The sequence below is a fragment of the Balearica regulorum genome, chromosome 7 (genome assembly GCF_011004875.1).
Source record: "Balearica regulorum gibbericeps isolate bBalReg1 chromosome 7, bBalReg1.pri, whole genome shotgun sequence".
NCBI lineage: Eukaryota > Metazoa > Chordata > Aves > Gruiformes > Gruidae > Balearica > Balearica regulorum.
In genome coordinates, this window is record NC_046190.1 from 37332725 (window position 1) to 37346787 (window position 14063).

General features: G+C 53.4%; 2 protein-coding genes across 3 annotated transcripts in view; one reads left to right on the forward strand and one right to left on the reverse strand.

Moving 5' to 3' along the window:
* Positions 1-3222, reverse strand: part of ASCC1 (activating signal cointegrator 1 complex subunit 1) — a 38760-nt gene extending 35538 nt beyond the window's left edge. Inside the window, exons 1-2 of one of the 2 annotated variants that reach the window (XM_075758964.1) lie at positions 3156-3222; positions 1219-1340 (exon numbers count right to left, since the gene is read on the reverse strand). In XM_075758964.1, the coding sequence (XP_075615079.1) occupies positions 1219-1327 (109 nt within the window). In that variant the 5' untranslated portion in view covers positions 1328-1340; positions 3156-3222. Of the gene's footprint in view, positions 1-1218; positions 1341-2404; positions 2897-3155 lie in introns of those variants that run through there. The other variant, XM_075758963.1, reaches the window with a different exon arrangement.
* Positions 2973-9916, forward strand: ANAPC16 (anaphase promoting complex subunit 16). The gene is made up of 4 exons (XM_075758966.1): positions 2973-3039; positions 4832-4989; positions 7164-7238; positions 9036-9916. Exons 1-4 carry the CDS (start codon positions 2984-2986, stop codon positions 9149-9151), a joined length of 405 nt encoding a protein of 134 aa, XP_075615081.1. The 5' UTR covers positions 2973-2983; the 3' UTR covers positions 9152-9916.
* The last annotated feature ends 4147 nt before the right edge of the window (positions 9917-14063 follow it).

Genomic DNA, 14063 nt, shown 5'->3' on the forward strand with positions numbered 1-14063 from the left:
GCCCATGGAGGGAGGATGAGGGGGTGTAGAGATTCCACCTGCAGCCCGTGGAGGACCCCACGCCGGAGCAGGTGGAGGCACCTGAAGGAGGCTGTGGCCCCGTGGGAAGCCCACGCTGGAGCAAGCTCCTGGCAGGACCTGTGGATCCGTGGAGAGAGGAGCCCACACCAGAGCAGGTTTGCTGGCAGGACTTGTGACCCCGTGGGGGACCCACGCTGGAGCAGTTTGCTCCTGAAGGTCTGCACCCCGTGGGAGAGACCACGCTGGAGCAGTTTGTGAAGGACTGTCTCCCGTGAGAGGGACTCCATGCCGGAGCAGGGGAATGATGAGAGGAGTCCTCCCCATGAGGAGGAAGAAGCGGCAGAAACAACGTGCGATCAACTGACCGTAACCCCCACTCCCCGTCCCCCTGTGCCGCTGAGGGGGGAGGAGGTTGAAGCCGGGAGTGAAGTTGAGCCTGGGAAGATGGGAGGGGTGGGGGGAGGTGTTTTAAGATTTTGGTTTTATTTCTCATTCCTCTACTCTGTTTTGCCTAGTAATAAATAAGATGAATTCCCTCTCTCAGTTCAGTCTGTTTTGCTCATGACGATAATTAGGGAGTGATCTCTCCCTGTCCTTATCTCGACCCATAAGCTGTTCGTTGTACTTTTTCTCCCCTGTCTAATGAAGGAGGGGAGTGATAGAGCGGCTCTGGTGGGCACCTGGCCCTCAGCCAGGGTCAACCCACCACAGCCCCCAAAAATAGGTAACACCTTCCAAAAGCCACATTGTAAGAGGCCAATTTTTTAAGGCACAAACGCTGCAAGGACAGAGGATCTTTAGCAAGCAGCTTCCACTCCTGCTGTTTCTGCAAATCACACTACTGAAAAGAAAGGCACTTCAGGAACCTGGGGAAAACAGATCTACAGAGCTAATTTGTTCTCCCCTTTTACTGGAGATCCCTCACGGCCAGCAAGCAAACTGACAGTCAGCAGCACAGTCACCCAAACTCACATTAGGTAACCGGGGTTACGTCCACTCTTTGGTCAGCAGGATCACCAGGGACCAACGCAAAGCCCTTTTTTCCCCCATTGAACACATCACTCCACCACACGGGCAGGCCCTTGAGCACATAAAGATGTCAGAGAGAACACCAAGAGCTCCCTCGGTCACCGGTGTTTTTGATGCTTTCACCTGTAGCACGTCCCAACAGCACCACTGTCACCCCTTGCTCTTTACCTGCACAGAAATCCTCCTCCTCCTCCTGCTGATAGGCCTGCTCTTGAATGAGATTCTTCCTGTATACTCGCCCCCCAATCTTTATCAGGGTGGGCCGCAGAACATCCATCCTGCTCCTCCTCCTAATGCAAAAACAAAAAACAAAAAAAAAAAAAAACAACTTTGCTAACTTATGCCAAGGAAAAGTAAAGCCCGAGGTTTCCTCGTGAATAATTTAGAAGAGGCAAATGCCTTCTCAAACCTTAAGACTAATTTTATGAGAACTTACAAGTAGATTCTGTCAGCTTGTAAAGCACAATCAAGTAAAAAGGGGAAATTTAAGCAATGTTAAGCTACGTAGTGCCCCTGCAAGGAGGTCAGAAACCAATCACCGCTTTCCCTGAAACTCACAGGTTTTAGCTAAAACTCACTGCGGCCTCACTCAATGTGCTGTCTTAGCATCATTCAGGATTCTGAACAGTTCCACCTCGTTATTTTCCACAACGAAACCCCTGCCTCTTGCCAGAAATCCCCTAAAACCTCTTTCAAAATACCTGCCCATCCTCCTCTAGATCCTCAAAAGCCTAAGGAGCTTTCCAAAAGCAAACCCAGCTACTGCATCTACTCTGGAGGCGGTCGGGGAAGTGAAACAAATCCCCTCCGAGGGCTCGGCGCTGGCTGGTGTAAGTAGTTACACCTCCTGCTCTCCACCTCAGAGCACCGCGGGAAGTTTGAGGCGTAAGCATAAAAGCCTTACGTTACCCTGCATTATTCCAAACGGTATGAGAAACACGGGGCACCGAGTTAAACGTTTTACAGTGGAGAATGTGTTACGGTGTAAAAGCAACAGGGCGATCCAAAGAACTCGTGGTCGCCTGCCAGAGACTTCCCATTTTCAGTACTTAAATTTCTACGTTCACTAAAACTGTTAACATCGGATATTTTGGTTCGCCTTAATGTTTTTAAAACAGAAATTTCTGTCACTCGGAAAACAAAGTCTCCACCAAAAAAAAAATTGCCTTTGTCAGGTTTACCTGTCTGCTACCACAGAACCTGACAGGAAAAATATTGAGAGCTTGCCTTTGAAGATGAAATTTATCCTAAACTGGATTTATTATACAGAATGACATTAGGTTCAGAAAGTTAACGTTTTCCCCCTCAATTAAAGCCCTAGCTTCTGAAATTACTTACAACCACCTGAACTCACATTTAATTAAGAAGGCATTTCTGTAGTTCAAGGAAAGAAACGTCGACACGAACTGTGCACAGAGTAAGGCAGAATACACCATGAAAAAACACACTGTTGTTGAGGAGGCTTTTGTTCCCACAAATTTTTAAAATTTGTTTTAAATTGCAGAGAAACTACAATTTCTCGGTACAGAACATTTAAAAACTCAGGTGCGACTGTGCCCCAGCAAAGCCTGGAGATACAAAGCAGCCGGGGCCGCAGCCCCCGGATGCAGGATTGGACCAGGCTCCTGCGGGAGAAGCGGGCTGAGCGGCAGCCAGGCCATAACAACCCCTGCCGAGCCTCACCACCACCGCCGCCGCCGCCCGCACCGAGCGAACCTCCGCGGCGCTGCGGGCAGAGAGCCGGCAGGCCCCTACGCATTAAAACACGGCCAGGTTTAAAGCCCCGAGGAAGGCCCCGGGAGCAGGCCCGGCCGCTCGCCTCAGGCCCGGCGGGTAACGGCCGCCGTTGCCAACGGTTACCGCTCCCCCCCGCCCCGCCGGAAGTAGGAAAAGGCCGCGCGCCGCGCGCGCCCGTCCGCCCGCCCGCCCCAGCATGCACCGCGAGCGCGATCACGCGCGCCGCCTGCGCCAAGCCGTCCGGGCGCCCAGGTGAGGCTCAGAGGGACCGGCGCGTCCCGGGAACGGGAGGGGAGCGGCCCAGGAGGAGAAAGGCCCTCGGTTGAACGGGAGCGGGGGTAGAAGCCGGCGCCGGGGGCCTCACTCACCGCGAAGCAGCTCGCTACGGAAGCCGGGGAGGGGCCATAGCGCGATAAGGCAGGGAGGGGGCGGAGCCTGAGGCGGTGACGAGCGTGCGTAGGGGCGGGGCGCGCCGCGCAGGCGCCCTGGCGCTACCGAGGCTGCTCCACCCCCCCGTGGGAGTGTGGGCAAGGGGCACCGCGGCGCATGCGCAGTGCTGGCAGCCCCCCACCCGCCTCCCTGTGTCCCGCCAAGATGGCCGCCGCCTCAGGCCTGAGGTGATGGTGCTGCAGGCACCGTCCGGGCCTGTCGTCTCCCTCCTTGGTGTTTGCCTCAGCTTATTTAAAATAAAAACCCTACTGCTGTACCTGGGAGGCCGCCGGGCTTGCGAGCCCAGGTTGGCGTCATTTCAGTGCGAAGCGTCGTGGAGCTGCACCTGCCCAGGTTTGTTGAGGAAGGTGTTGCTGAATATATTGGTACCGTTTTAAAGGTTTCTTTTGTCGAGGCTTTTTCCTTCACAGCCCGTAAGCCCCCAGACTCCTGCGAGCTGATGCCCTGTTTTGTATTGTACGGAGTAAATGAAACAACCTTGAGCTTAACTATTAATGAACACACAGTTCCTAGTTGTGACAGCCTTTTAAAAAAACCCAATGTTTTCTCTGCTAAATCCTTGAGTGGCTTTCCAAAGGCACTGTCTGCATAGCCTAAAGAGTCTGCAGAAATGTATTAAATAGGATAAAAGAAATGTATTAAATGGTCAGGATAACTGTGAAACACGAGTGGTTTGGAGGAAGAGCAAGTGCTGTCACTTATAAGTGCCAAGTGACAGCTTTTTTTATTATCGGGCAGGTATGTGACAAGTTTTAAGTGCTCCATCATGACAAACGTACCACCAATACCTCTTAAAAAGAAGGCTGAGAAAAGGGTATGCAAGAAATACCTCTTCAAAACAAGGCTGAGAAAAGGGCGTGTAAGAGGCAACCAGGCTTGTGCTGTACAGGCAGATGCTCAACCGCTGCCGGTTTAGGTCAAAAGCAGTGTTTTAAAAGCAAAAGCACATCTGGAGTGATGCAGAGCACAGTTGCCGCAAATCAGGCGCAGCGTGGCTTAGTGCAGGATGTGGCGCTGGAACTGGCAGTCCTGCAGGCTTCCAGGTTTTATGAGGCAGCAGGACTTTTTCCATGTTTGTGCTCCTGGAAACAAGGCAAAAAAAGAGAAGAAAGAGAGAGGGGAAAAAAAAAAAAAGGCGTTTTTATGACCCTAGAGAGCGGGAAAAGTGCCAGTCAGCTGAAAGCCAGTGAATTCAGGCCAGTGACATGTGCCAGGTTATTTTTATGCACGCTCCGATCGTTCCGCTGAATTCCCAGGCCCCCTTGTCCGAGGGGTCAGAGCGTGGGTTACCTTCAGTTTCTGGGTGCCACCACGTGGTGCCACAGCTAACTGCACCCGTCCCCCACCGCTGGGGCACAGGCAGCCTGTCCCAGGCATGCAGGGCAACCTCGAACCACCAAGCACTTTGAGGCTGTGGAGCCACAGAGCGGGGGCGGCAGCCCAAAGCTGCGCTCACTGGCTCTTCCTGGACCTCGCCGCCTTCATCCGCCGTCACATATGTGCGCGGTCGCTGGCTTTGCGCCCTGGGAAACTCCGAGACGCCCTTCCTAACTCTCTAACTCTGCTTTGCTCTTTTTTTTTTTTCTCCTCTCAGGCTGGGACGGGGTGAAATGGCAGCCTCTTCCTCATCCTCTTCAGCTGGCGGAGTCAGTGGCAGTTCTGTAACAGGATCGGGGTTCAGCGTTTCGGACCTGGCGCCACCCCGAAAAGCCCTCTTCACTTACCCCAAAGGAGCTGGGGAGATGCTGGAAGGTGATTTCTCCTGCCCTTCTCCTTCCCTGCTCCTCCTGGTGTGCAGGCAGCCCTGCGAGGGAGTTGCCAAGCTTGGCACCCCGCTGCCTTTTTGGGCTTTAGCTGGCAAAAGCTGGAGGGAGGAAGGAAGCACCAGGGCTCGGGTAGGTCCCGAGCATCCCAGGCACTCCCAGCAGTCGTTCATGAGGAAGTGATTTTTCTGGCAGTCACCTGTTTTTTAGCTCCGTGACAACACTTCAGACGAGGAAGTGATCTACCTGAAAGGGAATATGACGGTGTTAATTACTCATTGTTAGCTAGTCCTTTGATGTCGGGCAGGAATTAACTGTAAAGATAGCTGAGGCAGGAGTATTTTTCTTGGCAAAAAGCATTCTGGGGTTGGATTTGACTGGGCTAGTACAGGAGGCAGCTTGTATCCCTGCTGGCCAGGAAACATAAGGTTTACTTTTGCCCTTGACCCAAGTTAAAACCTCACCACAGAGGTCTGCAAGAGGATAAATCCGGGCTAGACCTCTCTTTTTAATCCTTCAAGGCCGAGCACGTTCCCCTTTTGGGCTCACCCTTGTCGGGGCATTTCTCCAGGGCCACATGGAGAGGGTCGGAGCTCTGACCCAGCGCTGCGTCTTGCGTTTGGGTGCCCAAGCCCTGCTACCCGCTTTGTCGGGGTTGCCCAGAGGAGGACCCAGGCACGTTGCAGCTGCACGTCCCTGCCGCTGCTCTGGGTGAGGGAGGAAGGGCAGGTCCTCCAGATGACAGGGTTAAGCCAAGGTCTGTCTGTCTGCTCCCCTTGAACTTCCCGTGTCGCGCACTCGACTGCATGAGCCCAAAGTTCGTTGGTGTGGCCCTGCAGCTCAGAAGTGACTGCGTTCTGGTAGAGACAAACACAGCAGCGCGGGGCAGCTGGGAACTGATCGCTAACATCGTTTAAGGACTGGTTTTATTACACATTAGAGCCCATATGCCAGTCTATTGAAGTAATTATGACTAAAGGCTTGCTCACAGAACTTAACAAGCCCTCAAAACAAATTAAAATAATGAAGTGTTACCAAATAGACAGACAGCTGTTCCTCCTGAGAGCCACTCAACAGGACAGCCAGGCTGGGGAGTCGGAGGAAAGGGAAGGGTATGTTTGGAAATAGCATGGTGCAGCACCGACAGAGCATTTCAACAGCTTGCGAGAGGATGCTCTGAGCACGGCGAAACTCCGGCTCTTCCCTCTTACCTGGGGTTCAGCTTTGGATTAGATTTTCTAGCACCAGGGGTCCGTTTCTACCCTTAATCTTTGAAATTGCTTCTCTCCTCGTTTTTACGGCATGGAGTTGTTACTTGATTTTGGTTTGGGCTGACCTCTTTAGCAGTAACGCGGCAGTTCCTCTGCTCTGGGTGGCAGCAACAACTAAACACCATCCCTGTTTCAGGAAGTTTTAAGTTAGCTATTTAATTTCTGAGATAAAAGGCAATACACCAATTCTTTCGTCAGACAGGTACTAGTGGGGTAGCCGCATACCAGTTTCCCCTTCAAAAATCCCCACTAACTGACTGATTTTTATTGTTACTTTAACTACCTTGCTTGTTTTTAAATAAATTCTTTAGGTATTTGGGTTTTTTTTTTTTTTAGAAGGAAGTAGTATAAACTGTGTCAGTACTTGGCACACAATTAGCTAGGTATTCTGGATTGCTTTCTTTCTGAGACGGTTGTGTGATCAATTACTGACTTAGATGGCAAGATACACATTATTTTAAATCCTTTATGCGGGGTTATGGTCTAAGCCCGTGGGAAATTATAAAGCAGCATAAGGACACAAGCGTCTGAACCCCGAGGGAGTTGGAGACTGCCGTAATATTAGCTAGCTTCTCCTCAGCTTACCTTCTATTTAAAATGGACTAAAATTGCATGACAGAAGGGATGTAACAGAATATCAGCCGGGATGTCTCCCAGGTAGCGCAGCCATTCCCCAGCGGCACTGGGAGCCAGCCAAAGCCCTGTGCAGGATTTGAGCGTGGGGTCGCGGGGGCTAGAAACCGGAGCGCTGCGAGCTCAGCACAGGGGAAAGTGTCGGAACGAGGCAAGCGGGGAAACCTCGAGCATAAAAATAGAAGGTCGGCAGCACTTGGTTAAGGCAGCTCAGTCTTAAAACTCTCAGGTTAAACTACCTCCCTTTTTCTGTTTACAGATGGCTCCGAAAGATTCCTCTGTGAGTCTGTCTTCAGCTATCAGGTTGCATCTACATTAAAGCAAGTGAAACACGGTAAGCACCGAAGCGCCGTCTGTTTTAACTGCATGTCGATTGGGGAAGATGGCAGGGGAGCACGGAGAAAAGGCTGACAATGTTCTCGGGTGCTGACCACAAAAAAGCAGAATAGCCTTTTAAGTTGGCGAAGTAACGCTAAGTCAGACCATCACCGAGTCCTTTTGCAAGCCCTATGCAAAGCGATGGGAACCCACACAGCCTGGGTGGGAACAGGCTGTGCCTTTCGGAGCTTGTTTTTCCATCACCGTGTGCCACACTGCCTTCACGAGAGGTGAGGCCAGGAGAAGAGGTTATGGGCAGGAAACGCCCACGCTCTGATCTCGGCCCAGTGCTGACTGTCTTTTCGGCCTCGGGCAAAGAGACACTTGATTCCACCTTTGTTTCTCAGCCACACCGCAGGCAGGGTCAAGCAAGGTTTCCATAGGTGCTCTGGAGATGGACGTGGCACGACGGGGCTGACTCCGCTCCCTGCCTCCCCAAGAGCCTCACGTCTTGTTTGAACTTCCGCTTCCTTCCCGGGGCCTTCGCCAGCCGCCCAGGTGCCTGTCACTGAACGATGGGCTTGACTGCACGGCAGCTTTCCTTCTCAAGACGCTGGGCAGAGCTCAGCACCAGATTGCGTCTGTTCTTTGAGGGTCACATCCTTTCTGGTCCCCGCTTCTGGTCAGCTAGAACGGGTACTTCCATGTGTTGTCTCGGACCAGAGAGGTTTCCTGTCCTCTGCTGATGAGGGTTGTCAGGAGGAGGTCTGGGGACAAAAAGCAAAGCTGAAATTCAGAGCCATTGTTTCCACAGCTCCGGCACTACTGTGGCTGTAGCTACTGGGGGCTGCAGTGCAGACTGGCACCCTGAAACTGGTTTGTGGAGCACCGGGCACCTCCCTGTAAGAAATGGGAAAGGCTTAAAAAAAACAAAAAAAAAAAAAAAAAATTGAGGTCATCGTTTTTTGGCTTGTTTGTTTGGCAGTTCCCAAAAGCACTGGGTTAGCAGGAGGTGGAGTGAGAACAGTCCTTCTTAAAAGGACCCACTGCTGCAGTCAGCAAAAATGACGCACGTTTTATGTTACGCCCCTTGCTAGTAAGTTGACTGGGCCGTTTCTCCAAGAGGCCGCTGGGCTGTTAAACTTCCAGCCGAGCCAGCGGAAGGGCTATTCTCATCTCATCTTACACTGCAGGTAATCAAACTGAAAAGAGAGCCTGCGAGCCCAACGCGCAACCGGTCTGAAATAAAGCTGAGAGGAACAAGTTGTCTTGGGGATCCCCAGGGAGGCAGCCCGTCTCTCCGCGGGGACCTTCGTGTCATTAGCACGCTCTGGTTGCAGAGCCTTTCTGCTGCAGTCATCCAGGTCCTCCTCACAGCGCTGTCATTGCAACGAGGAGTTCCTGACACCGCAAGCTCTACCGTGGGCTGACCAAGCTCTCTCTGAACTTCTCTGTTCTTCTGCACGATAAATATTTAATGCTGAAGAAATGAGCTTCATCCAGTTTTCACCCCGACATGCTAATTGGCCTCGTGTTTCCCTGTTAGGGTTTGAATTTAGGCGGCGCAGGCAGGGATGGGTAAATACACAGTCAGAGCCGGACGAGGCCGAAAAGCCAGTCCCTGCTTTCTGCTGTGATCTGGTGAGGTCTCGCCGTTTGCGCAGGGCCGTCGTGTAGAGTGGGTTTGTATTCGGATCATCTTGGTGGGTTTTATCCTACCCTGTTCCCCATTGACAGCTGGGAATTTGCATCTAATTGAAAGGTTTAATCGCGCTGTCATTGCAAACCATGGTTACCTTTGAACTTCTCGCAGATCAACAAGTCGCACGGATGGAAAAACTAGCCGGTCTGGTGGAAGAGCTGGAGGCAGATGAGTGGAGGTACAAGCCAATAGAGCAGCTCCTGGGATTCACTCCCTCCTCGGGCTGAGCGTGTTTGGATCGCTGCCTGTTAGGGAGCAGAAGAAAAACATTCTCTGGCCTGGCTTCAAAACACACCCCCATTTATCAGGATGCTGACAGCTGCATCGGCAGGACCGGGCTCTTTTTTTTTTTTTTTTTTTTTTTTTGGTCTTTTGAAGTTGGGAGTGGGGATCCCCCGTAAAGCTGCCAGTAAATGGAAATGACAGGTTTCTTTAAGTCACCTGCAGCGTTACAGGCTGGCAGGGCTGAGGTTCTGTAACTTGGAAGGTAGGATTGGTTTTGCAGAACTCGGATGATCACCGTGTTGTTTACAGAGAAGAAAGGCTTGCAGCGCGGCGGCACAGAAACCAACCCAGTAACTCGCTCCAGCCTTTCCCCGGCGTGTGGCCGAAGGAAGGACTGGGTGATCCGCAGGCCGGGAAGCCCGCATCTTTGCCGCTCGAGCCGGGCCTCTGTAGAGCAGAGGTATGACATCCTGCCAAAAACGCTCTTCGGCCCTAGCTGTTGTTTTCTGGGGGTGAGCAAGGCGAGAACTGTCTCAGGTCGGCTGAGGGGGGACAAGCAGTGATGTTTCCTCCAGAGGTACCTCGTGTATCCCCGACGCCGTTCTCTCTCCGTTGCTGCTTCTCTTGTGCCTGCACAGCAAGCACTGGTAGGACACTGCTCTCTGATGCAGAAGCTGTATCTTTAATACCCTGAAACTTTTTTTTTTCCCTCCTTTTTCTTATGTATTGGATTGTTCTGTGATAATAAAATAATTCTGTCTTTGAAACAGTTTATCTTTTCGAAGCTTGGTGCGGGGGGGGGGGGGGGAGGTTAATGAAGCTCGGAGGCAGCTTGGCTGTTACAATGGACAACTTCAGTTCAATTTCCAAAAACCCTCTGAGAGGAACCGAACCACGCTTGCTTTATTCTCAAAAGTGGACTGATTTAAATCAGATTTTAATCCTGGTTTAACTCTGCCAGCAGAAAACCCTTACTGAAATCCATCCATTTTAATCATCTTGGGTTTCATTTGTACTTCAGTTCTGTTCTTGAGGGGATCTGGATTTCCATTTTCTGGCATAACCATTTCAACATGTTAATTTTCCATTGATTAGAGCCTCACCACCACGTTTTGCTAGCCAGCAGGATAAGGCTGAGTGCTTCACTTAAGCAATTGTACGACTTAACTGCTCCAGATGCCTAATTCTTCCATTTTCAACATCTTATTTACGAGATGATTTTATTTTTACTCACTCTTTCAGTCCAGCCGCATCTGGAATTGTCTCCATCTTAAGTTATATTGCCAGCAACTTGTTTTAGCTAAAACTAAAGGGAAAATGCATTCTGAGTTTGTTTATAAACTAGTTCTAGTATCAGAGTCAGCTTTTCGTGATCCGGACCCAAAAGCCAGCCTGGATCTGCAGAGGAAGCCCCAATTCCATCTCCGCGCCCGTGGAAATTCACTGTGCGGTTTCTAAAACCGCATTCGGGCATTCTCACGTAGGGCTAAGCCCCGCTGAGACGTGTCCCGCGCCGCCTCCCCCGTGCAGGGCCCGGAAAACCTCCTCCCCGGCCCTGGAGAGCCGCCAGCTCTGCGGGGGCCTCCTGCGCGGCAAGCGAGCGCTCGGCCGGTATCACTTTAAAAGCGATGGCGTTCGGTATTCAGACTCCATCCCAGATGGGGTTATTTTAAAAAGAAGGGAGCGTTTCAATCATCAACTTGTTTGTTTGTTCGGTATCATCTATTTTTAATCCTGCTTACTCCAGCCACCTAAACTTACCTTGGCCAAACTTGCCAAAAATACCCGCCCCATATCAAGACGGGGTTTAGGAAGGGAGCCGTGCGCCTTCTGCTGCCGACTGTGGAGGACCCCCCCCCCCGCTCGCCCCAGGTCCCGCCCACCCTACGTGCTGCAACCAGCATAATCAGATGCAGAAGGAGCTTTTTTGCCTTTTTACTGCTCGACCCGAAACTTTTCCACTCTGCCAGCCCTCTGGGGACGCCGGGGGATCGGCGCCTGCGGCTCTGCCAACGGGATGCAGCGCCCAAGCCTTGCCCGGATCTCCCTGCGAGCCCGGCGCGTGCTGAAGGGTCCGAAACCTTCCCTCCTCGCGTTCCTTGTTTTCCAGCCGGCGGCAGCAGGAGCAGGGAAGGGCCGCGGCTCCGTGCCCTACATGGCTTCTTTGTATGTGCGCCCAGCACCAAAATAGACACATGTGCGAGAGCCATGGAGAGGAAGTGAAAAGTTCACTCTGTACAGTACTATGAACGCAAAAACATGTTGTTGGCCGTTCCCTCCTCCCGCTCAGTAAACACTTTATGTAAGGCGGCGAAAACCAGAGGGATTGCTGCATGGTAAAATAAAATAAAATAAAACCCCCTGCCCTCCACCTCCTCCAAATGCAGCTTTTCCCTGGCAGCTGGAAACTCCCCAGCCGCCTTATTTCTGCTTTGCAGATTTGTGGGGCAGAGCTATTCCTCCTTGGGGTTTTGGAGCACCGTCGTATGTGTGTCCCCCAGCTCGGGGGTCTCCGCAGCATCGCCGGGGGCTCGGCGAACAGCTCGAGTGCTGTTTGGGGGGCCGCAGCTGGGAGCGGAGCGGCAGGGGGAAGGGAGCCCGTGAGCTGCCAGCAAAAGTTGACACGGGGAGGGGAGGGGAAAAAAAAAAAAAGCTGAACAAAGAGCCCCGTTCAGGGCTGCTGGTTGGTTTTCCTGTGGGCGCTCGCAGCAGAACGTTATGTACCGGCGCGCAGGCCCCGCTCGCGCCTCCCCACCCCGGCTCCTCGCTGCTGGCCAACGGCCCCAGCGCCGGGGACGGCGCCAAGGCACGCGCTCGCCTTGCTGCCCGGCCCGGGGGGGGGGGGCTCTTCCCCTCGCTGAGGCTGCGAAAACACGGGGCAGCACCCCCAAAAACACCAGCTCCCAGTTTTTGCCTTGGACAGGGCAAAAGCATCCAAGGGTGTGGGGGGGTGGATTTCACATCCCCACCCTGCAAACGGCACGGTGCTGGCCCGGCACTCGGCGGCTCGGCTGCCAAAACCCATCTGCTGTCCTCCTTGGATGCACGTTCCTTGTTTCTCCCGCACGTCACGGGCAGGCAGCCTGCCTGCAGCTGCTTGTCCCAGGGGCAAGAGACGGGCACAAAAGATTTGGCTGCGGCAGAGACCTGCCCAGCCGGCAGCACGCCAGGACCTGCCACGGAGTCCCACCTGGCCCATGTCACCCCCTGCCATGACTGGGGACCCAGAGACCAAGGACAGGGCCAGAGAGGGTGCAAAGGACACCCACCCTGCAGGCTTTAGGGGACACCCCAAAAACCGCAGCCTCGCTCCCTCGTGACATTCCCCATGGGAATGCTTGGCCACAGAGGATCACACCAGCCTCGGTGCCAACGCCGTCGGGCAATCACATGCCAAAATAATGCATAAATCTACCTAAAAAGCAGCTTTTTTTGGGCCATGGAGCTGCTGGGAACCAACATGAAGATGGGGACTTCACCATGGGCAGTGGCAGCCAGCCCACGGGGCAGGAATTTGTCATGTCGTGTCCCCGTCCCGTCCCCCCCCCCCCCCCCCCCCCCCCCCCGCATACGTGGGGCACGGTCTGCACCCGACGTGCCCTGAGGCACTTGCTGAACCCCCCATGCATCTCCTCCCTTCCTCCTCCTCCCCAGCCCCCTCCCCCTGCAGCTCTGCAAAACCGCTGAGCTCAGCACATCCCGGGCAGGGGCCCAGCCAGGACCCTCCCCAACGCCAGCCACCCCCACCGACTCCCGCTTAACCCTTTCCAAAACCGGCCGGGCTGGAAATCAGAGCGCTCCAGCAAATCTCATCACTGAGGGAGGGCGGGGAGGGGGGGGGGTGTCCCAAAAGGCACAGCTGACCGGGAACACGCTGTCCAGAAAATTTCATCACCCTGACACCCCCCCCACTCTCCCCAGAAAGGACGGCGGGTCAGGGGGACACGCTGCTCAGCCACAAAAATCACACAGGGTTTACGCCAGCGACAGAACCCCGGGGAAGGGAAGCGCAGGGATTACTAACGCTGTAGTTAAAACTTTGTTTTCTAGCCCCAAACTATTCCTAGAGGCTCTGCTGCAGAACAGCAGCCTGGGTCACGGTGTCTTTTGGGAGAGGAGCTACAAAGCCCCGCGATGCCTCCCCTTCCGAGCAGAAGCACCCGCGTGCCGCATCGCATCAGGATTATTTTATTTCGGAGACTGAAAATTACGTTCCACTTTAAAACCTGCCGTCACACCAGAGGCTGCTTGCTCCCCTGCCTACCAGGCGATGTTATGGCAAAGAAAGAAAAATATTTACGCTCAGCTTCAGAATTCAAGCTTATTTTTAGCAAGGCGCCTTCCCTGTGGTCCTTTACCTCTTTTTCGTTTATTTGCCTTCCCCCCCACCCCGTTTTGACCCCAAAGCCAGCAGTTCCTCATCTATTTTCAGCCTCACCAGCGAACATTCGTACCAATGGCTTGGTGGTTGTGGGGAGAAAAAAACCCACGAGCTAGATTTGGTTAAAAACAGGATCCCAAGCACCATCCAACTGGTTTCCGAGCGTGCGTGTGCAGATTTTGCTGTGTTGCGCAGCGAGCGCGCAAATATCCGTGTATGTTTTTAACAGCCGGGGTTTGGATGTGTTCATTTTTTGTCCCAGAAAGCAGAGCGATGGCCCTGCACGCCACGGGCACAAGCCAGGGCTTGTTCCCAGCTCCCTGCGCATCCCATCCCCGGGACGCTACCCGCTCCCCTGGCTTCGACCTCCGCTCCCGAAACGGCGATGGATTTGAGCCCTGCTTCTCCTTCAACCCCTAAAAAAGCAATTTCCCCACCAGCACCACGGCTGCCGGTGGGGTGTCCGGACCCTCCACCCCGCAGCTCTCGGGTGGGAGAACTTGTCCCCCATCCCCCCCACGGCGGAGGTCACA

What these genes read in the sequence shown, in the direction of transcription:
- ANAPC16 (XM_075758966.1), top strand. Translation starts at nt 2,984, where the DNA reads ATGCACCGCGAGCGCGATCACGCGCGCCGCCTGCGCCAAGCCGTCCGG. An exon ending in AGCTGGGGAGATGCTGGAAG is followed by an intron (nt 4,990 to 7,163) that starts GTGATTTCTCCT and finishes TTCTGTTTACAG; the next exon opens with ATGGCTCCGAAAGATTCCTC. An exon ending in ATTAAAGCAAGTGAAACACG is followed by an intron (nt 7,239 to 9,035) that starts GTAAGCACCGAA and finishes AACTTCTCGCAG; the next exon opens with ATCAACAAGTCGCACGGATG.